This window comes from Echinops telfairi, unplaced genomic scaffold (assembly GCF_000313985.2).
Source record: "Echinops telfairi isolate 266 unplaced genomic scaffold, ASM31398v2 ScPeMD7_3;HRSCAF=10, whole genome shotgun sequence".
Taxonomy (NCBI): Eukaryota; Metazoa; Chordata; class Mammalia; order Afrosoricida; family Tenrecidae; genus Echinops; species Echinops telfairi.
This window is the reverse complement of record NW_022103899.1, coordinates 15877757-15903753: the sequence shown is the minus strand read 5'-3', so window position 1 is coordinate 15903753 and position 25997 is coordinate 15877757. Positions and strand designations below refer to the sequence as shown.

At 44.4% G+C, this 25997-nt stretch overlaps 1 protein-coding gene across 1 annotated transcript in view; it reads right to left on the bottom strand.

Moving 5' to 3' along the window:
* Positions 1–1961: 1961 nt before the first annotated feature.
* Positions 1962–25997, bottom strand: part of INPP1 (inositol polyphosphate-1-phosphatase) — a 30602-nt gene continuing 6566 nt past the window's right edge. The window contains exons 2-6 of the mRNA XM_004701494.2: positions 14175–14451; positions 10917–10977; positions 8240–8440; positions 5718–5892; positions 1962–2649 (exon numbers count right to left, since the gene is read on the bottom strand). Coding sequence (XP_004701551.1) covers positions 2088–2649; positions 5718–5892; positions 8240–8440; positions 10917–10977; positions 14175–14378 — 1203 coding nt within the window. The 5' untranslated portion in view covers positions 14379–14451 and the 3' untranslated portion in view covers positions 1962–2087. The remainder of the gene's footprint in view (positions 2650–5717; positions 5893–8239; positions 8441–10916; positions 10978–14174; positions 14452–25997) is intronic.

The following is a 25997-nucleotide window of genomic DNA, read 5'->3' as shown; positions in this document are numbered from 1 at the left end:
AGCCTCAGAAACCCCATGCAGGGTTGCTAAGAATCCGAATGGACTCAATGGCAGTGGGTGGGGTTTTCACCTGTTTTTAAGGAGCCCTGGTAATATAGTGGGTTAAGCACGTCGGGGCTCACTGGAGTCAGCCACTCAGCAATGGGAAGGTGAGGTCTCTGCTCCTGTGAAGAGTTACAGTCTTGGGAACCCTCCGGAGCAGTTCTGTCTGCTCTGCTGTATAGAGTTGAACCCAGAGGAACAGTTGTAGCCCCACCCACCAGATCGCCTTGAGTCAGACTAGACAGACAACCGCACTACCAGAAGCTGGCTGTTAGGAATAAAAAAGTGGTTCCCCTGGTCCACTAGGTGGTGCAGATGGGTAATGAATACAGTTGCTAACCTGAAGGCTGTCAGTTCAAGTCTACTCGAAGCACCGTCAAGAACGGCTTGACAGTCTACACTTCCAAAACGCAAGTCAGGGAAACCCAATGAAGCATGTTCTATTGTAACACACGTGGGGTTGCCTCGAGTTAAAATCAACCGAATGACCATTGGTTTCACATAGTCGTCTCAGAGAACATTGGATGTGGGATGCTAGTCAAAACTGAAAACAAGAAACTTCCTGCCATGGATTCGATTCTGACTCACAGAAACCCTATCAATACAGAGTAGAACAGTGCGTTTCCAAGGCCGTAAACCTTTTCAGGACCAGCGTGTCTCATTTTCCCAAGCAGCAGCTAATGCATTTGAACTGCTTACCTTAGGGTTAGAAGCATCAAATACGTAACCTACTATGCCACCGGGCTCCTCCAATACATGAAGGATTATATAAATACGCTCACGTCTGCTTTTTGATGAAGTACATAAAATAAGCAAAAAGTATAGAGCTTTCCTGCGTTCCATTTTGCCTCATCTACAGGAGTGTGTGTATACATGTTGCCCTACATGTTCCAGATTCTCATTCATAAGGAGGAGACACATACAACACTGCTGAAAGTGAAGTTTCTCCAACAGTATTGCTCACGAGTTCCAGTTCATTCCTGCTAGGTTTGTCCTAAGCAAAATGTGTTTAACACATGTGTCTACTCTCAGAACACTCTCAGTGTTCTCCCAGTACAACACGTACTTGTAGTAGACACTTTAGGGTGGTCATCGAAAACAAGGTCCAATCAAAACACCTTCCAAGATGATCTGCCGGGTCAGGTCAACTCAAGGCAGAGGGGTCAGCTTTGAAGGTTATGGCCGCAATTTGGGAAGTGGGAAGCTCCAGGTGGAGCAAGTTTGATGAAGCGCCTTAAAGGACAAGAACAATCATGCAGACTTACTATGAAAAAGTTACCATTCAAAACCCATAATGGTGAGACAAGGCCAGGAAAGTCGTACTGAGGGATTCCCCCCACCCCCTTCATATTATGCCAGTTCATTCTTCAAGAGCAACAAGGACTGTCCTCCATGAACTTTATGGGGAAACCCTAGTGCATTTACCCTAAAGGCTTGATTTTTGCCCTTCCGGACTTTGTTCCTAAAACTCAAACATTTTAAAAGCAGGATTTGAAGATGCCCAAACTGTAGTTTTGACACGGTTTAAATGGAGTACTGAATTCTCTGGGGAGAGGTTTGGGAGATGGGCCCACCATCCCTAGAAGTATCTAGACCTGATTCCAGATACATTACAGTGGCTCCACATGGTGATTTGATAGAGGCTTCTCCGGTTTTACAGAAAGGCTTTTTGACTCTGGCCAAGTTGAACAAAGTCACAGTTCTTAATATTCCACCAACAGCGGCTAAAACTGCAGTGTTTCTTCCAAGCTAGGGAAAAAAACCTCACACCCCAATCCTATGTTCTCCCTACCATTTCAGTAACATTTCACACCTTTCCATTAAATGTTTAGGTTTAATGGGGATTTCCCTTTTCTTCAATAATTTATTAAAGTGTTTCAAGCAGAACCAGCAACACAGAATTTCAGGCATGCACTTAATTGCTGTTTGAATATCATTTATTTTTTTGGTAATTATGCTAACAAAATGGAGGAAAGCTCCCTCTAAAGAGTGGGGTGGGCGGGCGGACTATTTTCAGTTAGGTTTACGTGGACACGGAGGTCAGACTAGGTATTCACATCGTGAGGTACAAGATTTGGGATGAGGCGGCTGAGAAACGTCTCCAGTTGATTCCTTGATCGGTATGCCAGGAGTCCCCCCTTGTTGGCCCACTGATCCACCCCCGAGGCACCTTCGTTTGCCACGTGGTACACCAGCTGTGGCGGGTCGAGCCCCAGCTCTGGGTTTCTTTCCAGGCACCCCTTTAGATCTGCCATCCCCCCGCCCATGGACTTCAGTATGGCGTGAGCAGCACAAGAGTCCCACTTGAACGTGGTGTCTTCCGAAAAGATGTACACGTCGACAAGGCCCTGCACAACACACAGGCTCTTGTAACCGGCCCCGGCTGCCCGGAATATGCTATCTCCACACACGCGCAGCAAGGCGGCTTTGATCGGCTCCTTTTCACTTGTGCTAATGACCGCTGAAAAACCGTGGGGTGCTGCTTCCAAGCTGGGGTTCCCAATCCGCTGGCTTGGTATTTCACTGCTGTTCCGTGTAGGAATGGGCTGAAGCGAATGGATGTTGTTCCCCTTGTAAGAGAGGCCCCAGTAGCACTGGCCTTTCCACCTGGAAAAGAGTTAAGTTTTGTTTGGACGTTATCTTTTTCATTATACAAAATAATGAGGGTCTTCAAAAAGTAAACAATCAATAGTGGGAACACTATTTTCCATGAACTGTTTGAAACGTTTTTCATCACATATATATAATTCAACATAATACAATGAGTCTTAAGCCTTAAATCTTAAACCAGCCTTCAGTCTTAAGCCTGGAGGTGGAGATCCAGCAGCTAACTCAAGTCTCAGTTGTTAATGCAGTCGCCTGTTGTCACAGGCTAGCAATGTTGGCTTTTTGACAGTATCACATCAATCTAGGACAAGCTTAAAATACTGTGGAATTGGGGGCCTTCAGGAATATTGCAGTGGCATTTAAAGTTTAATAGGGAAAAATATGAACACAAAAATATTTTTTAATCTACCAATCTTTCATCGTGCCTGTAACAAGTTTTGCTTCACTTGGTAACTCTTTTTTTAAAAAATTGTTTTATTGGGGGCTTGTACAACTCATCGCAATCCATACATCCATCCATTGTGTCAAGCACATTTGTACATTTGTTGCCATTATCGTTCTCAAAACATTTTCTTTCTACTTGAGCCCTTGGTATCAGCTCCTCATTTTTTTGCCTTCCTTCCCCAGCCCCACATCCTCCCTCACGAACCCTTGATAATTCATAAGCTATTTTTCATGTCTTACACTGACCGATGTCTCCCTTCACCCACTTTTCTATTGTTTGTCCCCCAGGGAGGGGGGTTATATATTGATCCTTGTGATCAGTTTCCTCTTCCCCCCCCTCCCCCTTCACATTCTAGTATTGCTTTTCTCATTATTGGTCCTGAGGGGTTTATGTCCTGGATTCCTTGTGTTTCCAGCTCTTATCTGCACCAGTGTACATGCTCTGGTCTAGCCGGATCTGGGGTCACGGTAAGTGGTGGGGAGGGAACATTACAGCACTAGGAGCAAAGTTGTATATTTCATCAGTGCTATACTACACCCTGACTGGCTCATCTCGTCCCACGACCCTTCTGTAAGGGGATGTCCAGTTGCCTACAGATGGGCTTTGGGTCTCCACTCTGCACTCCCCCTCATTCACAATGATATGATTTTTTTGTTCTTTGATGCCAGATACCTGATCCTATCGACACCTCGTTGTGATCACACAGGCTGGTGTGCTTCTTCCATGTGGGCTTGGTTGCTGCTCAGCTAGATGGCTGCTTGTTTATCTTCAAGCCTTTAAGACTCCAGATGGTATGATCTTTTGATAGCCAGGTACCATCAGCTTTCTTTACCACACTGCTTATGCGCCTGCTTTGTCTTCAGCAATCGTGTCAGAAGGTGAGCATCATGGAACGCCAGTTTGATAGAACAAAGTGTTCTTACATTGAAGGAGTACTTTAGAGGCCTAATGTCCATCTGCTACCTTAATACTAAACCTATAAATATATACACATAGATCTATTTCCCCATCATCATATATAAATATATGGTAACTCATTTCTTAGTAGTTCCACTTGACTTCTTAAACCAAGAAAAGTGGATTGGTAGTACTGTTTTCGACAATAGTAACAGCAACATCTATCTTTTATCATTGCTTAATTTGACAAACCTGGTGGCATAGCGGGTTATGCCTTTGGCTGCTAACCACAAAGTCAGCAGTTCGAACATACCAGCTGCTCCCTCAGAAGGTGAATCTTTCTGTTCTTCCGTAACGATTTACAGCCTCAGAAACCCAAAGGGACAGTTAGACTCTCTCCTATAGGGGCTTCTATGAGTCTACTCAATAGCAAGAATCTACTCGATAGCAAGTTTACTTTGGGCTTACTTACTATGTGCGTTAGGTTAATTTATTCCATGAGGTAGCCGCAGGTTAGAGAGAGAAGGTAAATAACTTGCCCAACATCCACTCAGTCCATCAATGGTAGAATCTGAATTCAAACCCAGCCGTTCATGTCCAGGAGGATCTCTGACACTGTATCTAGTTTGGAACCATCTCCATTGATAGGTCAATGAGTAAGTCTGCATCCAGCCTCAATTCTTTTTAGTTTAATAACCTTTTAAAGATAAGTGAGCCTTCTAGGAGTCCTGCTGGTGTAGTGGTTACGCATTGGGTTGTGATCTGAAAGGAAAGCAGTTCAAAACCACCAACCACCCTGAGGGAGAAAGATGGAGCTTTCTACTCCTATAAAAGTAACAAGTTTGGAAACTCACAGGGCAGTTCTTCCCTGCCCTACACGGGGTGGTCTCTAAGAGTCAGAATCAACTCTATGGAGAAGGGGGGGAGGGGTGTCGAGGTGGGGGGGGGGGGCAGCACACCAAATTTATAACCGAAATAAAAAACCCTCAATTCTTAGTCCATTCAAGTCCTTAAAGTTCAGTAAAACTACAGTGATTATATATATAAATGAGGCTCATTTCAATCAAAGTCAAAAACCACAAGAGGAAAACTGTTCGTTTCCACCTGACTCTGCCAGGGACTGGAGCCAGCCCCAAAGCACAAGCTGTAGATCAGAGGCCACCTGCCTCCTGGCGTTCTTTATGCAGGAGCTCAGGGGGAGGAGGGGAGAGAGGAGACAGGAAAAGAAGTGCTGCCAACAGCATGAGAGCTAGAGATACCCCATGCTCAGATTCAAATCCTCCTCGGACCTACCAATCAAACAATTGGAAAATTTTCACATTCTGCTCTGAACTTCCTTTTAAAATCATACCGAGGCTCAGCCAGCAGTACAATGATGGCACCTTTGGTCCATGTGTAAGGAAGTGCAACCCCCACTCTATTCATATCTGGTTTGGAGTGGATTCTAGGGAACAGAACAGGGTTTCTATCTATATCCTAAAGGTAAAAACCATGATTTCTCCCAGACCATGTTTATTCCCAAAGTTTCTATTGACACATACCTGGTGCCAAGTAAGATGCTCCCAAATCCACAATGGAAAACAAAGACCTTCAATGCAAACACAGCCTCTCAGCAGGAACAACCAGGGCATTTGAGTCATATGAATGGCTACGTAGGAGAGAAGCCTGACAATGGATCGAAGGATCACAAGTTCTAAACCCCTTAACAAAAACATTTGTCTTTTACCTGAGGGTGGTTGGGTCTTGTGACACAAAAGGTTGATTAATGACACCCATTAGGGGCATGCCTGTCTGGATGTCATAGACACCAATTAAGATGGTGACACACTGAAGTCCGCTTGGGAAAATGCCTTGGATGGGCTTGATGTCTGCAGAGCCTTTTATATATTGGTACGTGGAATCTAAAAAAAAAAAAAAAATGAAGTTGTTCAGATGCAAGAAAAGATTTAGATGACAAATACAGCTATAAACTGCCCCACATAATTTCTCAAAGGGGGCTGGGTGCAGTAAAGCAGTTGGCTACTAACTGAAAGGTCGGCAGTTCTAAACCACCAGATGCTCTGGAGGGAACAGCGATGGCAGTATGCTTCTATAGATTTACAGCACTGGAAACCCCAGGGGGCAATTGTGCTCTGGCCTATAGGTTTGTAAGGAGCTGGAATTCATTTAATGGCAGTGGGCTTTGTTTTGGGTTTATCATCTCTCTTTTTAATTTGGTAGCCAATAAAGTTTTATCTTCGGCAGTTCATTGTGTCAAACTGTTTTATATGTAGGGCACTTTTAAGCTGTTTTGTTTAAAATACAAAAACACTCTTGGACAGACCTGCCTGTAGCTTCAACAGCACCTAGCACACCAAACCCCAAACAAACCTGCTGTCATAGAGTCAATCCCAGCTCACAGTAAGTCTATGGAACAAGGAACTGCCCTTTCGGGCTTCAGAGATTGTAAATCTTGACGGAAACATACCTATTCTTTCTTCCTCGGAGGAGCTGGTGAGTTTGAACAGCCAACCTCAGAGTGAGTAGTCTGACGCCTAACCCATAGCGTTACCAGGGACCTAGCATAGCACATGGCATGTAGTAAGCATGCAAATATTCAGAACATGTTGGAAGCATCGAGAAGTTAATGGCCTCAGGGTAGGGTTCCTTAGAGCCATTATAATCAGAATTATACTGGGGTGGAAGGGAATAGACCCCCCCTTAGGAAGCCTTTAGGGGTGGAAGGGCTCATTTTGTTTTAGCCTCTCTCAAGTTAAAAGGAGTGAGAATACTGGTGGCCCCCAGGTCCTGTTACTGCTGTTCCCGTGGAAGAGCAGCTGAGGAGCTAGGTTTATCCCGAAGACGTATATATGGTAGCAGTGTATTAAAGATACATAGGCTTAGGTGTCAAAATGTTGAGTGGGGGCAGGAATCAACAATAGAATCAAGAAACAGGAGGCCCTGTTCATCAGAAATCATAATTGGTTTATACTAATTGTGAGAATAGGTCTTAATTTCCATATGTAATCCATATCATTCTGACTAAACTTTCCATAAAAGTATGTTAATATAGTTATAGGATAAAAGTACTGCCCTATTCTACTAAAGCCAAGTATCTTTAGATGTCATGTGTCCTAAAGTAGATATACCTGCAATCACAGCATTCTTTTTACCAGTGTGATTGGTCCCTGAAAGCATTCGAGTTTGAACCCCTGTATTGAACAATCTTCCAAAGATTAGCTTAACATTAATTATATGCCTGTGCATATATGTACATGTGTCTACATGTGCATACCGAAGGGGGGGCTTCAAAGGATTGTGGAACAAATTCCATCTTCCCATAAATGTTGTGAAGGCCCCCGCCAGGGCAGTGAATTATTTAATATGGCTCTTCTAGCCACAGTCTCCAACTCCCACTCAACAACCTTCTCCAGTCAGGGCCTGGGCAATAAGGTGGGGAAGACACCAGTAGTGTCCACCTGTGAGTCACTGGGAACAGGCTGCATTGCCATCCTGCCGGGTACAAAGGCGCCCACTGAGAAACAGTAGGTGGATCTTACTACCAGCAAGAGCCAGGAGGGTAGCACATCCTCTGGGCTCCGAGATCCCTGGCACATGAACATCCTGGATCCAGAGGGCAGCTTTGACATCATGGAGTGGCAGAGCAGCAAGACCAAGAGCCCAAAGCACAAGTGGTGGGACTCCACACAGAGTCCGCAGAGCAAATAAAGCCGAGTGCTTTAGGGCAGCAGGCTGGCTTGTGGTGTTGGGTGCATCTGGGCACTAAATTCAGGGAGCCAAGCTTGCTGAACCCCAGAGGTCTAGCTGAATGCCTTTGGGTTGAGGCTTACAATGGAGTGGCATGCCCTTTGTGTATTTATTAGCAGCCCGGAAGGAACTTTGAACATGTCCTGTCTGAGTATTCCTGTATTCTCAGCATTTCTCACCAGCATTGTAACCTATTAATTGCCGTCATAAACCCTACAGTAATGAATATTGAGAGTTCGGTGTTGCTACGGCAATGAATAAAACCCGAGATGAAAAAGTAGAGAATGCTGTTTGAGACAGAAGACAGCCCCTCAAAATATGTAACAGTGCATACATCTATCTATAAACACATCTAACACACCCTTCAAGGCTACCATTTTGAACAATTTTCTTAAATTTAGGAAAGTTAAACAGATTTTTGGGGTTTTTTTTGGGGGGAGGGGGTGCTAAGAATTGTATTTATTCGACCCGATAGTTGAGTTTGAATCTTTTCATACTTACCTATGGGATCCACCCATATTCCCAAAATGTCCTGCGGAATATCGATCTTTAGTGAGTCCAGAATTGGGTCGGTAAAGGAGACGTCCTGATGAACGACATTGGCTAATGCTTCAGATGCTAATTTGTTACCATTCAGAACTTTGCCGAGAAGCTCAGCCGTTTCTGCCTCTGTGGAACACAGTCTCACAATGATCTTTTCCCCTGGAATAAAGACAAACTAAACGCCATTACACTGCATTTCAGTGGGAGGGGGGCGGGAGAGACAGACAGACAGGGCATGGAGAGCAAGCACAAGTTGTACATTTCGATGAAACCCACCACCACTGAGTAGAGTTCCACTCAACGCCGCCCCCTTAAAGACGGTTTCTGAGACTGTGAATCTCCAGGTGAGCAGACCGCCTCATCTCTCTCCTGCTGCAGGGAAAGGTGGGTTTAAACCACCAGCTCAAAGCCTAGCCCACAATGCCTTTAGGGCTCCACTTGGATCAGGCATGGGAGAGAGATTCCTAACAGTGGTTCTCAACCTGGCAGACTACCAGGATCACCTGATAAGACAGAGGCCAGTGGCCACTCAAGCACTTACTTAATCTGAATAGCTAGGGGTGGGTGCCAGGAAGCAAAGGGCTTTTCCTCCCCAGAAAAATGACTACATGGCCACATGCTCACAATTTTGTATCCAAAGGAAAGGGATCAGACCATCCAGAATCTTTGCTACTTTCGTCATTCAACTTTCAGTATCCCCCAGTCGCTCTGCTTACAGCTGCCTAGCTTAAGAACACGGGTCATGTGATCGATCATACACTGCTTCTAACCTCCTTGGCCAAGGCTGCCTTCTTTCTCAGGAAAGCAATATCATGGAGCACCTTTGGCTTTAAGATGCCGTTTGATTTCAGGATATCTGGGGTGGAAAAGCAAATTCTCAGCAGGGGGTCATGTTGGAATGAATCAAATTGAAGCCCTGTTTTAAACAAGTTCTTAATCTTTGAGGTGGTTGGAGACCAGATTCAACAAAAGAAAGGGGGGGAAGAGCCTAGGGGATGAGGGGAGAGACACGTGAGTAGCAACAAAAAGTGACTATGGAGGAAAAAATTATTTCTAGGGCTCTCACAATTCCAAGGACGAATAGCACCCACCATGCCTGGATCTCGGAGGAAATTCAGCATCTCATGCTCCTGCTAAACCCTGTGGCATTTTAATTGGGTCTCCAGGTGACTCGCATGCTCATTGAAGCTTGAGAACTGGATGAAACAATTATCACGCTGCAAGCAAGTCAGTTCCTCTGACTGGGGACCCCTGCAGCAGGCTTTGAAGGCACTACATCTGCACGAGCAGACAGCCTCATCCTTCTCCGGAGGAGCCGCTGCTGGGTTTGACATGCTGACCTTGCTGTTAAGCTGTCCAACGCTCACCAAAGACCACTGGGGCTCCTTAAATGGTCGAAGTTGGGAAATAATAATGCGAATGGCCATTGAGCATCTACTTGGAGACCAGCAAGTCATAACACGTCATTCAAAGCAGCAAATCACATATCATTTCTTTGCTTAAAGCTCTCCAATGGAGTCCCGTCGTCATTCTTAGGGGAAAATCAAAGCTCTTTCTCATTATCAATGCCAACTTCTTAATTGTGAGAACTTTATACTAAGAAGCTGTGGCCTTGTCCACGACTCCCCAGGCCTCTCTATTCCTCCAACCTGCTAAGTCCATTCCTTCCTTAGAGAAGGGGTAACTTTCAGCTCTTCACATAAAAAGCACATAAGAGGCATTTCTGCCCTTCTCATGCAAGATCCATGAGGGCTTAAACTTGTTTATGAAGTAGCCAAATGTAGAATTTTACACAGGATTTCTTAAGAGTCGGAGGAGTTTTGATTTGTTTTGCTTTTAAACGTTAAGAAGTCTAAATGGGATTTCGCTCTTCTGACTGGTAGAGCTAATCACAAGTTAACACAGCCAATGAAGGATACTTAGAATTTTTCAGAGTTAAGCCAGAAGCTGGGGGTGGGGTGGGGTAACTATTTGAATTGTGCTTCTACATGCTTGACTATCAAGTGAACACTCTTTAAAGTTCATTACTTTGATTTTCTACCATTACACAAACACCAAAAAAACCTTGTTTCTCTGAAAAGAATCAGATAGTGTTTTTGAGGGTTTTTATCAACACCACAGGGGCGCAGAGACACATCAATGAATCTAAAGATGCTAAAAGCAATCGGCCCAAACTCCCTTTGCAAATGTTCTGAGGCCCAGAGAAGTAGCACAGTGTCGTGCTCAAGATCACATGACATCACTGGGCCGGGGCCTCTCCACTCCACTTTCAGCAAAGGTGCATGGATTTCCCAGGGGGTACACAAGTGGCTTAAACCTGGACCTGAAACTGCACAATTGTAGTGATGTGCATTTTTCTGGGGGCATCTTCACCTTCCCATAAGGCCAAAGACGTACCTTCAAATGCTACAGATTTAGATCTGTCTTAATACGCTTACACGTGGATCTTCTAAATTATTCTAAGATATCACCTGTTACTTAAATGCCACAATATTCTGATAGAATCAATGAAGCTTAACATTCAAATATGTTGTTTACATTGGAGGATACCAAACATGCCTTATTTGAGGATATAAACTGGAGATTAGAATATGATCATTAAGTTATAAACACATATTAAGATTCTTATACTTACCTAAATCATTAGTAAATTCATTGGATTCTTCTCCAGAAATTTTTTCCCCTAAGCCTGGAAACTGAGCGATTCAGAGCATGAACAAAAATATATATATAGTTTTGAACACATTCTCATTTCAAAACTAAATAGCACAATTAGATATGCAATTCAGAAACATACAAGTTCCCAATCAAGGTATACAAAAGCTACCCGATTGAACTACTGATTTGTACGATATGTGAATTATATGCCAATAGTTTTAAAGTTTAAAAGAAAAGCAGCCTAATTCATTGCTCAGTCTTCCTAGTGTTCTTCATCTTGCACTCTTGCCTCTGTACCCACTCCCATCAAGTCAATTTTGACCCATGGTGACCCCATAGGACAGAATGAAAGTGTTCCACGGGGTGGGGTGGGGGTGGGGGTGTTCCCAAAGCCATCAATCTCTACAGCCAAGTTTTCTCCTGCAAAGCAGCTGCGAGCTCGAACTGCTGACCTTCTGGCTAGCAGCCCAATGCTCACAAAGTTCAGATTATGGTAGGCCTTCTGTTTTCCTTTCCATTTGCATTAAACACACACCCCAGCTCAACACCATGGAGTTGGTTTCAACTCTTAGCAACCCTGTAAGTACTTATATTAAAATGTCATCCTTCTAAAAGGGACTTGTTTGCAATTTAGGTAGTTTAATTTTAATTCTGGTTCTTCAACAAGCACCTTAGTCCAACAGCTTTAGTTGGTTGCTCACATGGATTGAGTTGTATCCCCCTGAAAAATGTGTCAACTTGGCAGGGGCCATGAATCTCAGTGGGTTGGCAGCTATGTAATGATGGGATTTGGCAGTTAAGTGATAAAAGCCAATCAGTTGTAAGATGCTTAAGGTCCAAATGCTGCGTAAAGGGAGTTTCCCTGGGGTGTGGTCTATAAGACCCTTTTATCTTACAAGAGATAAAAAGGTAGAGAAATAAGCAGAGACAGAGGGCCCTACTGCCAACGAGAAAGAAGAGCTGAGAAAAAGTGCACCTTTTGGACCCAGGTCCCCGTGCTGGGAACCTCCCAGATCCAGAGAATACTGATGCCAAGGTACATGGAGATCTCCAGGGAATGCCAAGCCTACAGATGTCCAAAGAGAAAAAACCTTCCTAAACTGTGGGCAACAGAAAGAACGCCTTTCCCCTTGAGCTGACACCATCCATTTGAATGTCTAGTATCCTAAATGGAGAGACTAAATTTGTTAGCGCCATCCACTTGAGGCATTTGTTATAGCAACCCTAAATAATCAGGACAATGTATCACTTTTTACGAAAAGGAGAGAGATCGAAATACATTCCATTCCATTATTGTCTCCAGGTGTGTGTCAGTCACCTGTTAGAATGTCATTAGCCTTCAGGCTAGGAGACTATGACAGAGGAGGGGGAAAGAGAGTATTGACCGAGTAATAAATGGAGCAATAGAGTGAAGCATCAAGAATCACCCCATAATCCGGAATTTTTCATATGCGTCCTGCTTCCGATCACTATTACTCATAGCAGCCCTACAGACCCCCTCCCCGCCCCCCTCCGTAGGAGTTCCCTAGGCTGTAATCTTTACACAAGCCACCTGCTACAGTGTCCTCCCACGGAGCAGCTTCTGGGCTTGAACCACCAACGTTCAGCCCACAGCTAAGAGCTTAGTGCCTGAGTCACCAGGACTCCTTAATCTTCTCATTAGTAAAGAATTTTCCCCAAATATGTGAATTCTACGCTTGATGCTTTCTGGGAACAAAAGGAAATGCTTCAGATGTTTGAACTCAGTCCTTCTCAGACGGCCTGCAGCTTGACTCGTGCCCACAGCCACGGTCTGGTTTCCTTTCCTCTTCTGCAGGACAGGACAGACAAGCGCTGGACACTTCCAATTCACCAGAGGTTGGAAGTTCAATCTCCCCGGACTACTTAACACCTGTCTGGTCATGAAACAGTGCTCTTACCTGGCCAAAAAATGTTTTTTAAGTATTTTTCTGCTTTACATATGCCTCCTACATGAACAACTGCCTGAACTTGTTATACTTTGAGGCAAGTATTTAACTCAACTTTTTTTTTTTAACATTGACACATTCTTTAGCCAATTGCTCAACCATCCCTTGTACCCAGTTATCTTGATCAGTCACAAACAAAAACCAATTTGCTTCCTTTTGTTGACTACAGCCAGGCTCTGCAGGGTGTGGGAAAAAAATGTGGAGTTTATAGAGATGATCTCAAGAGAGCTATGTATGCACTCCTGCCTCTGGTCACAAATCCGTTTAATAGTCCTAAAATGTTACCTCCACCTCCCAATAATATTTGGGGAATTTCTTAGAAATTATTGCAACATTTTGTAATGCTTTAGGTCATAAAGGTCTATCTACTCCAAACCTCCAGTATGGGATTAGGTTATGACAGGCAATATAGCATTGCAAATACAGAAACTAGAGTCCGTGTGCCTCTTTGAAAGTTGGCCCTGCCGTTTACTTACCATGTAACTTTGGGCATGTCAGTTAACCTCTGAACCTCACACTGTTCTCTCATCCATTCCATCCAGATACCAATTCGTACCCAATTGTCAGGAGTCAGACAAGATCTACAAAGCCCTTCGAAGAGTACCGGGCACCAGAAACACTTACAAATGTCTGCTAGTGAATGCCAATCACTATTTAGTCATAAACAGTGTTTTTCTACCACAATAAAAGGAGGCTGAAAAATGTTTCTAGGGCCCTGCAGGCCTGTAACCAGGGTAACCATTAGATAAATGACTCAGTCAAACTGTGAAATCTAATACACCAAACAAAGCAGAAAAGTCAAGGCAGTAAGCTCATTTCTTCTGAAACATATCCTCTGGGACACACATACACACACACACACACACACACACACACTCTCACTGATGGCAAAATAGCCTAACGCTTTATATATAGTTGTGGTTTTCTCTAGTGGTGGGGTTGTGTGGTTTTCTCCCTTTGGCTTACTTTAGCGAGAACGTGTACTATTTTGACAAATGCATGAACAAATAAAAGGCCTGTACTAAAATGTTTATCTGTGTCAGAATCGTGAGTGCTTTTCCTTACTTGCTTGTCTGTACTTTTTCTTCTGCAGTAGCTATTTCATTAACAGCACAATCAAAGCAAGGCGGGCAAAACTGAAACATTTATTTTCATCCAAGGTGCTAGTATTCGGAGTGGACAGGGAAGAGGCGTGCTATTCTATGGCGAGGGCAAGAAAACCACCGGGGCAAATATTTGACCATGGCCTTGGCTGTGACCCTTCTTACCTTGTTCTCCATATTCTGTTTTACAACTTCCTGTACCAGGACATCAGCCAAGGTCTTGAAATCGACGGCGAACTTCTTGTTCTTTTCTCCCTCTTTCTTTTCTTCTATCAGCAGCTGGAAGAGCGCTTCCTGCTGCCTGCATGCTCGGGCGATGTGGGCCGCTTTCTCGGAGACTCGGAGCAGCTCCTGAAGGAGAGCTGACATTTCTGAAGCGTGCTGTGCTTCCAAGCCGCTGCTGCAGGCGCGGTTGGTCGGCACCCACCCTCTGGGCTGTCAGCTGGGCACGCCACCGAATGTGAAAGAGAAAGCAACTCAGAGAGGGAGACAGGGTGCCCTGCAGCTCAACTGGCTGTCAACCTGCCGAGCCGCCTCAAGAATGTGCACTAGTCACATGTGGAAGCGACACTGTAAAAACAACTGAAAATGCGCAGCCTAATTTTTTTTTCAGTCTCAAAAGGGCAATGTACTCAAGAATGGAATTTGTAGCCAAAGAAAATCTTTGAAGGAGAATGTTGTAACTCCCTAACGGACACACAGCACAAGGCGGAAAGACACATTCTTATAATGACCTGAAGTGACAACATGGCCTAATTTAGTGGCACCACTGGAGTTGTGCTCTTTCTTTTACCCTGTGGGGTGGAGGGGAGGAGACAAGGCAGAGGGGTCTATCAGTTCCGGGGCCACTTTCTAGAAACCCGAGCCCCACACATCAGCATGTGTCCTGCAGGACACTGAGCCACTCTGAGAACTCCATGCGTACAGCCAAGGGTCTCTCTGCCCGATGTCCCCCACTGACAAAGGCCCTGCTGCGTTGGCTTCTACCAAGTCCCAAAGCTGAAATATTAAAATGAAGTACAATATGCAACTTGTTGGAACTGGAAAAGTTCTGGTGCTTCAAAGTGCGATACTACACACCATTTTCCGATATGTATCTAATCTACCTTGCAATTGGGAGAGAGAGAGAGAGAGAGAGAGAGAGAGAGAGAGAGAGAGAAAGAGAGAGAGACAGTAGCAACCAATACTTGGGGGAACAACAGGGTGTGTGTGTGGGTGGGGGGGTAATTGCTATCCCGACTGACAGTTACTGTGAGGGTTTACCCACCAGGCTGCACTGCCCAGCAAGCTGAAACTGGCAGCTATGTGGTCACGCCCGTCAGGGTGACCCAAGGCTCAACCGCTGGGCTCTGAATTGGCCTTTCAAAGAAGCCTGTGCCTTTACTCTTAGTTTCCTTCATTTAAAAATGTTCCCTTATGGATTCTAAAAGGAGGCTTGGTGGCACAGTGGGTTATGTGTTGGGCCGGTAAACACAGGGTCAGCAGTTCAAAACCATGAACCACTCTGAGGGAAGAAAGATGAGGCTTTCTACTGCAGGCAAGAGTGGGGTCTCAGAAACCCACGGGACGGGCGCAGTTCCATCCTGTTTTACAAGGGGGCGCTGCGTCAGAACTGACTGGGTGCTGGAGTTTGACGGACTCAGGAGTTCGTACCCTTCTGGAAACGCCAGTTGGGTCAGTCATGGAAAGCCTTCACTGCATTCACGGAAACCAAAGTTGTCGTTATTGATGGGTACGAAGCATGAGTGCCAAGAAGCTCTCTCTCGTGAAGATTATGGGTCTGCCAGCAGGAGTGTGTGTGCCCGACCTCAAGCCAATGAAAACAACGAGCCTTCTCTCACTATGAAGTAGCAGTATTGTTTTGAAAATCCACCTGCATTCATGGAGAAGGTGTGGTAAACGGATGCTCTGCCAGCAAGCCCACAATCAAGTATGTTTGCAGAGCGGATGGCGACAAAGGTTCAGTGAGAGCTTTATCAGCATCTTAAAAGCAACCGGAGTCTTAGTTTGGGTTAGAGCCAAGTTCAAATATTTCCAAGCAAGGATAATTAATGTTACTTATAGTAGCAAAGACTTGAAAGTAACGTCAGACATTCGAAAAACATGAGATAGAATGATAGTCATTAAAAAGCCTCCTGAAGAATTAATATGGAAATACCAGAAATTAACACATTGCTATCTGATTCTGACTCATAGCACCCCCATAAACCAGAACTGCCCCCATAGGATTTCTAAGGCTGTAAATCTTGACTGAAGCAGACCGCCGTATCTTTGTCTCCAGAGTGGAAAGTAGATGCAAACTCCCAATCTCTGGGTTTACAGTCAAGCTCTCTAACCACTAAGCCCCCACAGCTTCGTTTATAGAAACAGATCAGTGCTATAATGGTAAGTGGGAAAATGATTGGTGTTTGAATGCAGAGTACAACACACATGTATATGGATATGCATAGTGCATGTCCTATTCCGTTAACTTCACTGTGCCATAGTTTCACCTAACAGGAGTAGGTATTACTGAGTACGGAACTATGGATGAGTTATCTTTTCTTTAAACTTTGAAAATGTATCATAACAATATAATACGCATAATAAATGATATTTTAAAAGTCAGGGCTCTAAGCTGGTTCATTCCAGTGCAAACCTTTCCGTCCAGATGGAATGAATCAGTATGCAACTTAACAGGATCCCAGGTGATGCTTATAGCTCTCCAGCTGTATGTCTAAGAAATGAGAAGCACCTGGGGGATGTTGTTACAATGCAGGTAGGCTCTGATTCAGTGTATCAGGGGTGAGGTAAAAATGGCTTGACAGTGGGTCCAATTTCCTCTGGTTGCACAAATGGGGAGGAGATCTGCATCAATAACCTAAGGCTTATTTCTATGAGATAGAGGTCAGACAGACATGCCTCCACCCTCAAACCTGACCAATTCTGACACCAACCTGCCCTCCTGAAGCATCCTCTACTTCTCTCCTGAGTTTGATATCATGTTGCAATGACCACACCTGTGATTCTAAGGGGTTCACTAGCAATTTAACTTGGGATACAGTTATTCAATCAGGACAGCTTCTTCTCAATACTGCCCACAGGCAGCATTTCTCTCTTGGGCTCTATAGTCTCTCTGCCCTTGGCCTTCTGCTTTGCTCAGGCAAGTATTACAAAGTTCCTTTAACTCTGCCAATAAGTGACCGGAGGCACCCCACTCCACCTGTAAGCCTCAAAGGCACGTGGCTGTAGCTCTGTAGATCACAAAACTTAGCTCCATCAAGTATCCACAGACATTCCACTCTGCCAGCAAGCCTCCTGCTCAAAAGCAGTCTCGGCCCATGAATCTGGAAAACTGCCATCTCCTGCTATTCTCCTTGTTCTACTACTTCTGCTTCTTTACTACCACTTCTTACCTACTCTCTGGTGTTACAACTCTCTGTCCCTCGGGTCAGTGAGTTCCCAACAGGAATCCTGGGTCCAAAGGACATGCCCCGCTTCCGCTTAACTTTACTCTGGTGGTGCTAAGATCATCATTTCTCCTGGTGGGAAGGCTGATTTTAAGCTTACCTGGGTGTCAACACTGACCAATCTCTATGTTACGGGTCCATACACCTTATTTGCATGGCCCCACCTCCATAAGGATGCCGTGCATCTTATTTACATTAGCAGCAAGCTAGCCAATCCCCTTGTTTGAACACCAGCTCCTTACATTTGCATAGTTATACTCAATCATTTGGTGAGAGTTCTTTAATTATTCAATCCACTGCATCACAAGTAGAAATGTGAATCCTCAACTTTGGAAGCCCTGTGAAAAATATCTTGGGTGCTAATACCAGGGAGTATAGGAGGGAAGAAAATGCTTTGGACCTACTTGTGGTAGTGATTGTGTAACAATTCTTGATATGACTGAACTATTGAATGATATGATGTCTGGATTGTGTCCTATAAAATCATTTAAATAAAAAAAATGTGGGTACAATTAATCATGAAGGTACACTCTCCCCCCAGAAAAATTCACTTCAGAGGACAACACTGAAACTACAGTTCAGGGAGAGGGACATGTCTGATTAGAGCACATGGGAGTAAATGAAGGGGGAACAAGAGAGAGTGGAGCACATCCTGGCCCACCAAGCCTTGATGACGATATTCCTGCTCAGAGCAGCCAATGCACAGAGAGGACCATAGGGCCGGCCCCACCGCAAGACAAGACATCCCGCACTGACCCATCTCGCTATGAGGGACAACACTGGAGACACAGTGTGGGAATTGTGCCTGATCTGACCCCACCGCACCGAGGCAAAACACTGAGGGCATGCAGCAGAACAGCAAGGGGAAGAGAGCAATGACGTCCCCAGGGAATACCAAAAATAGACTTTGGGGCCAGGGCGAGGCACCCTATCAGACTCGACCAGAAAACACACCTAAAGGTCAACAAACAGACCTTGAACAATTTACAGGCTTTTCTTTTTTGTTGTTATTGGTTTTTTTATTGTTGCTGATTTATTTCCTTTTGTTGCTTTGTTTTGCTGTCTTGTTTTTGTGCATATTATTATTTCAGCATGTCTATCTAGATAAGATGGGTGGGATAAACAATCTGGAGGAGAAAACAATGGGACTGATGGTTGTGGGGGGAGGACATGGCAGAAGGGGAGGCTGGGGAAACAAAGTGGTGTTAACAAGTCCAAGGACAAGGGAGCAACAAGTGACCCAAAATTGATGGTGAAGAGGGTATAGGAGGCCTGGTAGGGCAATGTAACCGAGAGGAATTACTGAAACCCAAATGAAGGCTAAACATGATAGTGGAACAAGAGGAAAGTAAAAGGAAAGAAAGGAAAGAACTAGGAGACAAAGGGCATTTATAGAGGTCTAAATACAGGCATGTACTTATGTAAATATATTTATATATAATGATAGGGAAATAGATCAATGTGCCTATATTTATATGTTAAGTATCAAGGTACCAGACAGACATTGGACTTTTACTCAAGTGTTCCCTCAATGCAAGAACACTTAGTTCTAATAACCTGGCATTCCATGATGCTCACTTTCCCTACATGATCGCTAAAGACAAAGCGGGTGCATAAGCAAATGTGGTGAAGAAAGCTGATGGTGCCTAGCTATCAAAAGATAACGTGTCTGGGGTCTTAAAGGCTTGAAGATAAACAAGCGGCCATCTAGCTAAGAAGCAACAAAGTCCATATGAAAGAAGCACACCAACCTGTGTGATCATGAGGTGTCGATGGGATCGGGTATCAGGCATCAAAGACCCAGAACAAAAAAATCATATCATTGTGAATGAGGGGGAGTTCAGAGTGGGGACCCAAAGCCCATCTGCAGGCAACTGGATATCTCCTTACAGAAAGGTCACAAGGAAGAGATGAGGCAGTTAGGGTGCAGTATAGCACCTTTGAAACATACAACTTTCCTCTAGTTCTGTAATGCTTCCTCCCATACACACTTTTCATGCCCCAATTCTACCTTACAAATCTGGCTAGACCAGAGCATGTACATGGTTACAGATAAGGTCTGGAAACACAGGGAATCCATGATAGATATACCCCTCAGGACCAATATTGAGAGTAGCCATACCAGCAGGGGAAGGGGAAGGTGGGAGGAGACAGAGGGAACCATCACAATGATCTACCTATAACCCCCTCCCAGGGGGATGGACAACAGAAAAGTGGGTGAAATGAGACATTGGTCAGTGTAAAACATGAAAAAATAGTAATAATTTATAAATTATCAAGAGTTCACAAGGTAGGGATGGTAGGGGACAGAGGGGAAAAAATAAGGAGCTGATACCAAGGACTCAAGTAGGAAAAAAAATGCTTTCAAAATGATGGCAACAAATATACTTGACACAATGGATGGATGGATGGATGGATGGATTGTGATAAGAGTTGTATGAGCCCCCAATAAAGTGATTAAAAAAAAAAAAAGACAACTGTCCAAACAAAGTTAGACTATGGTAATAACACAAAAATAATCAGGTGGTAGAATGGAGTTAATAAAAAAATCATTGCCTTAAAAAAAAAAAAACCTGTGTATATAAATGCTTTTAATCAAGAATCAGTATGTTGGAAAATTCAAAGTATATATTTACTGGATAGGGTTCTCCAGGGAGAACTTCAGTGTCCCCAAAAGGGCCATACTATTTTCCCAAGTGCACCTCTGTCTTTCAACCAGAAAGCCCACAGAGCACCCGTCTGGGCCTTTATGAGGGTCCCAGGAAGCCGCATGATTGCGCCCAGGTCAGCCTCTACCTGAGTTGTCTCATTAGCATTAAACTCCAGGTATGATCTGGAAGGCTCAAAAACACTTCATTCATTGGAGTAAGTCTAATCTCTCAGGCACCAAGGACAAAGAATAACACTTTGGGTAAAGTTGGATTCTTTTCCTCAGAGAATTCCATTTGGGTATAAGAAATTCCACTTATTTGTTTATCTCCAAGTGTGTCCTGAAAACTGCTGTATCAGAATGACCCAAGACATCTATCATAAAGAGACAGATTCCTGGGCACCACCTTGAGCTCAGCAAAATCTCTGGGAAGGGTCCAGGAATCTGTATTTTAACCAGCTTAGAAATTCTCAAATTTAACATCCACTGTGTCCAACATGCTTATTTTTTCTTTATCGCTTGCAATTTCAAAGATGCTACCTGGTGGCAGGTTTCTTGGTGGGTCATGGAGATGCAGTGATTCTGTTAACAATTATCCATAGGCAGGGAGGGGCCAAGTAAAAAATTTATATTGTAGATATCTATTATATGCCAGACATCTTTATAGGTGCGTTACATCTTCATGGAGCACTACATTATCTTCATTTTACAGATGAAGATACAGGGGCACAAGGACGTGAAGTAGTTTGCCCAAGTGAGTGGGCGGGATGAGGTTCAAGCCAGGGCTTTGAATTGACTCATTCCAGTTTAAGCCCCTGCTGAGAATTTGCTTTTCCACCCCAGCTATACCGGGAATGAGAATCTACATTTTCCCATGAATCACCCTCAGGTGATTCTTAAAGACTCCCGTGTTATAATTACAGGAGTTGAAACAAAATGTATATGAATTATGGAATGTAAAACTGATGATCTGCTCTGTCAACCTTCAATGAGTTCACAATAAAAAGTTGGTTTGCAACAAAAGGATTTTGTTGAAATGTAGATTCTGAGTCAGTAAATCTGGGGTGGAAAGGAATTTTTCACTACGGAGTTGAACAGGAATGAGCTGGTTTGAAGCCTTGCTGTAAATAGTAAATAAACACACAGCCAGCCAACAGCTGTCATACTATATAATCACCATTTAATTGGCACGTTCCCTTCCATTCTCAGAAAGACTCACCCCAGCCCCCTCTACCCCACCCTACCCCACATTCAAATACCCTGCAGGGTGGGGGTGGGAACAAGTCTTCAATCCGGTTCCAGTGATGTCTTTGTTGACCAGTTATCTGTGCTTGGGCTCAGCTTTTGTCCAATAGAAATTCATTCCTTTCTCAAAGAATAGGTGTTCATTGTTGTTGCCCTACAATGTGCAGAGCACGACTGCTCAGGGGGGTTTCACGGCTGTGAGGTGTGCTGTGTGCTGTGTGCTGTAAAAGAGCACTTGGGTTTTCCATTGGGAATTTGAACTCACTATTTTGTAACATTAGTTGTAATCTCCTCAATGTAACAGGCCCTGAGTTGCCTGTTTCCATTCATCCTTCTTCCCTGCTGCTTCCTGCCTTCTGAGCTCACTTATTTGGGGATAAATGCTGCCCTTTTGGTCCTGGAGATGGATTGTTCTGAGGCGTTCCTTCCTCCCAGTGTTATTGTTCACTGCATACGCATAGGCCTGTCTGTTGCTTGGCTGCAAGGTGATCCTGGGAGTAAAGCCGTGACCTTTTGGAAGGAGATCACAAGGCCTGTCTTCAGAAGCAACTGGTTGATCTCCATAAAAGACAACATCTACCTTTAATCTTGTTTCCAGGTCAAACAGTCAAAAAACAGGATAAAGTTCTTTACCTCCATTTATGTAATCGATAATTTTAATTCTGTGAGGCAGTCTTCCAACTAAGACCTGCTCTTTTTAAGTCAAGTCATTCGGTGAGAGGGAACATGGAAATGGCCTCCCTAACGCATGCATAGCCATAAATTAGCTTAGGGATGTGTCAACACGCCAGAGAGAATTAGACGTCTCTCTAGCGTTTGGGGGATTTCATGCCCACTTGGAGAAATATTGAAAAGTATTTTTCAATAGAAAATCAATCAGGGAAAAAAAAACAAAGACCTTTAAGACTTTTCCTGGAAACTCAAACCTCTCAAAGACAAAAACTCAACTTTCTGACCAATCTGTCATCTCAGGAGAAAAGCAGGGGGTTGAAAATAATTACCAAAATACTTTCTACACAGTTCAAATATTATAAACAATATAGCTGGAAGGACACACATTTTGGAACCAAGATTTGGGTTCAAACTCTTGCTGTGTCACTAAATAGTTGTAATTTATGGACTCGATCTGGCCTGGGCTGGGATCAGGTAATTTACTTACCCTCTCTGAGTTTCTCTATCTATAGTGCAGCAATAATATTTAGGCTACAGGAATGTTAGGAAATCAAACAAGAAACTTCTGGAAAGGTACCCAGCACAGAGTCTTGCATATGTCATTGATAATATATGATAGTTATTACTATTAACTATAATTATCAGTTTGCCATACTGTAGTGGCTTGTACATGCTGGAAGCAATGCTGTCAGTGTCTCAAATCACAGTAGGGTCACCCACGGTGGCCAGGTTTCAGGGGAGCTTCCAGGCTCAGAGAGACTAGGAACAAGGGATGGTGACTGCTTCTGAAAATTGTTGTTCTGCTCTGGTGCCATCAAGTTGGTTCTGACTCATAGAGACCCTATGTATAATGGAAGGAAACAGTGCCCAGGACCTTGCTGTTAGTCTGGGTTGACTAGAGAAACAAATCCAGGGGTACTCATGTCTGTAAGAAAGAGCTTTACATCAAAGAGCAATTGTATATTGAGAAAACATCCCAGCCCAGTCCAGATCAAGTCCATAAGTCAGCTATTAACCCATATGTCTGATAATAGTTCATAAATTCTTCTTCAGACCCACGCAGCACACGCAATGATGCTGAGTGCAGGAAGATCACAGGCTGGTGGGTGGGAAGTCTTGTGGATCCAGTGGCGATGGAAGCAACTCAGCTCCTTCAGCAATCTGTGTGGCTCCTCAATGTGGCTCCATATGGCTTGTCAACAGGAGGATGAAGGGGTGGCGGGGAGAGAGACACCTCCAGGGAAGAAGAGAGGAAGTTCCCAGAATCCTCATGAGAAAGCCACACCCACCAGGAAACAGCATCAGATCATCAGTCTGGGTAGGTGGCTAGGCTCCACACAAGATTATGTCACTACCACACATGCCATCCTTATAATGGTTGCTATATTTGAGGCCATTGTCACTGGCACTGTGACAATCCATCTCAATCAAGGACTTCTTTTTCTCTGACCTACTTTTCCTCCAATGATGTGCTTTTTCCAGGGACTGGCCCCTCCTGACAATTGGTCCAGAGTACATGAGACTCACCATCCTCGCTTCTAAGGAGCATTCTGCCTATACTTCTTCCACGGTACATGTGCTTGCTCTTCTGGCAGTCCTGGTTTATTTAATACCAACACCACAATTCAGGTCATCAATTCTGCTGTGGTTTTCCTGATTCACTGTCCAGAATTCACATGCAAATGAGGCAATCGGAAAAGCCGTGGCTTGGGTCAGCCACTCAACCGGGTCCTCAACCTGGTGACATCGTTACTTTTCAACACTTGAAGAGTTCTTTTGAGACAGACTTGCTTACTGCCACGCATCATTTCTGGTACTCTCTGCTTTCAGCCAAGATCCAACTCACGTCAGTAATGATATCCTTAGTTCCACGTTCTCTTCTGAACCTCGGGTAGGGCCCCTGTCAATGTACTGCTGCAAGATGAGTCCCTGGAGAAGGACATTGTGCACGGTGAAGCAACGGAGCCACAAAAAAGAGGGAGACCTCCAACGCGATGAACTGACACAGCGGCTCCCTGGATAGACGCAGACGTAGAACCACTGTGAGGATAGCACCGGAGCAGGCCGCTGTGAGCTGGAACCATCTTGACAGCACCTAATCTCGACAACGTGTGGTTTCATGTCCTGATTGGAATCAAGTTGGCTCCAACTTTTAGGCATCTTGTGATAACAGAACAAAATGTTCACGTCACTAGGTCCTGTGTTACCCTCACAATCCTGCGGTGGTGTGGAGCTGAGTAAAATGGAGTCCTTGGAAACGTCCATATTTTATCCCTTTATCGGGCTGTTGCTTACTGGTGCAGTTGTGAGAATGTTTGTGCCGAGCTGTAAGCTGTACTGAAGGCCGTCGTCTTGGCTCCTCGTCAGTGCGGAGTGCTTACCATCTTCACTTTCCACAAACAAGGTTGCATCATCTGCCCAGCACTGCTTGTGAATAAACCTTCCTCCAATCCTGACGTTTTTCTTCAAATAACCCAGCTTCTTGGATTACTTGCTCAGCATCCAGATCGAACAGTTCCCAAAATCATTCCGTGAAAACTTTACGGCTAACGACAGAGCCCCGCGAATGTCATGCTTGGTGGACAGAGGGAAGCCCTCAAGGAGATGGACCGACCCAGTCACTGCCATGAGGGTCTCAAACATAAACAACGATTGTAAGGACGTGCAGGGACAAGTAGCACTTTGCTCTGTTGTATATCGAATCTAAGCGTATGAGCCATCTTGATCACACCTGACAACATTACTGTTAAATCCAACTTCTCAGAAAGCCCATGTGCCGACTGTAGAAAGGAAGAGACTGGCAACTTGATATAGGTCACCGTAACTGCTGAAAATTTACTACTCCATGAATTCCAGAAGTCCCAGGAACTATTTTGAATCGCCCGAATGACCCAGAAGAAAGTTCCTTTATGCAGGTAGATCTGGTGGCTTCCGTTTCTGGGCAGCTGGGTGGAAACTTTGGCTCATAGAGGTGGTGGAGCTACGCTGGCAGGCCATCTCTGGGTGGCTTGGGAGAGCCATTCTTCTGTCCAGGAGGATCTATTGTCAGGATATTTTGTGGGAATTCTTGGCCAAGAGAATCCAATCATGTATGCAAGTTCAGGCTGTACCAAAAGCTGCCGGTGCCCCTTTGTGGCCCTCAGTGGCCGGAATGTGAGACCGTGATAAGGCCTAATGAACAGGCGAGTGAGTGAAAGCCTTTCTGACATGCCCTCCTTCCGGGAGATAAGGTGTTATTGTTACGGGCCCCCTATTTCTGTCCTTTCTGCATTAACCCACCTGTTCCCACCTTTGTGTCCCGAGTTCAGTCTCTCACAGTCTGAGGGACGGAAGTGAGAAGGGACTGCACAGTAGCTCAGCCGGCAGTTCCTACCATTGAGGGAAAGGCCGGACTTCCCTGAAGGGCCTGCAGTTTTACAGCTGTTTGTGCTGGCTTCTCAAGGGGGAGCAGAAACTGCTAGCCCCTTCGCCTTCCCCTCCTTCTACCTAGAGACGAGTTGACAACGTGGAGAAGGTTAGCTTCACGCGGTGTGCTGTGGATATGCACAACACTTGATATACCACATGAACTAGCACCAGGGAAAGATACTGGTACGGTATGGGGCTTTCCCAGTTCAAACCCGTATCGTTCAAGGATCAACTGTAAATTATACTGAGATTTTCAAGGGCATGGGAGATCGGCAACCCGAACCCTGTGTTGTTCAAAGTTATTTTATTGTGCACTCCTTTTAAAGAGTTCAGCTTTTTTTATCCAACATGTTACAGAGTTTAGTCAAAAAGCTGAAAGCCCATATCATCAGCATTTTTAATGAAAGTTCATACAGCAAATTAGGTTCCCTAATGATAATTTCTGTACAAATGGTTCAGTGACATTGGTTACATTTTTTTTTTAACATTTTATTAGGGGCTCATACAACTGTTATCCCAATCCATACACACATCAATTGTGTAAAGCGCATTTGTACATCGTTT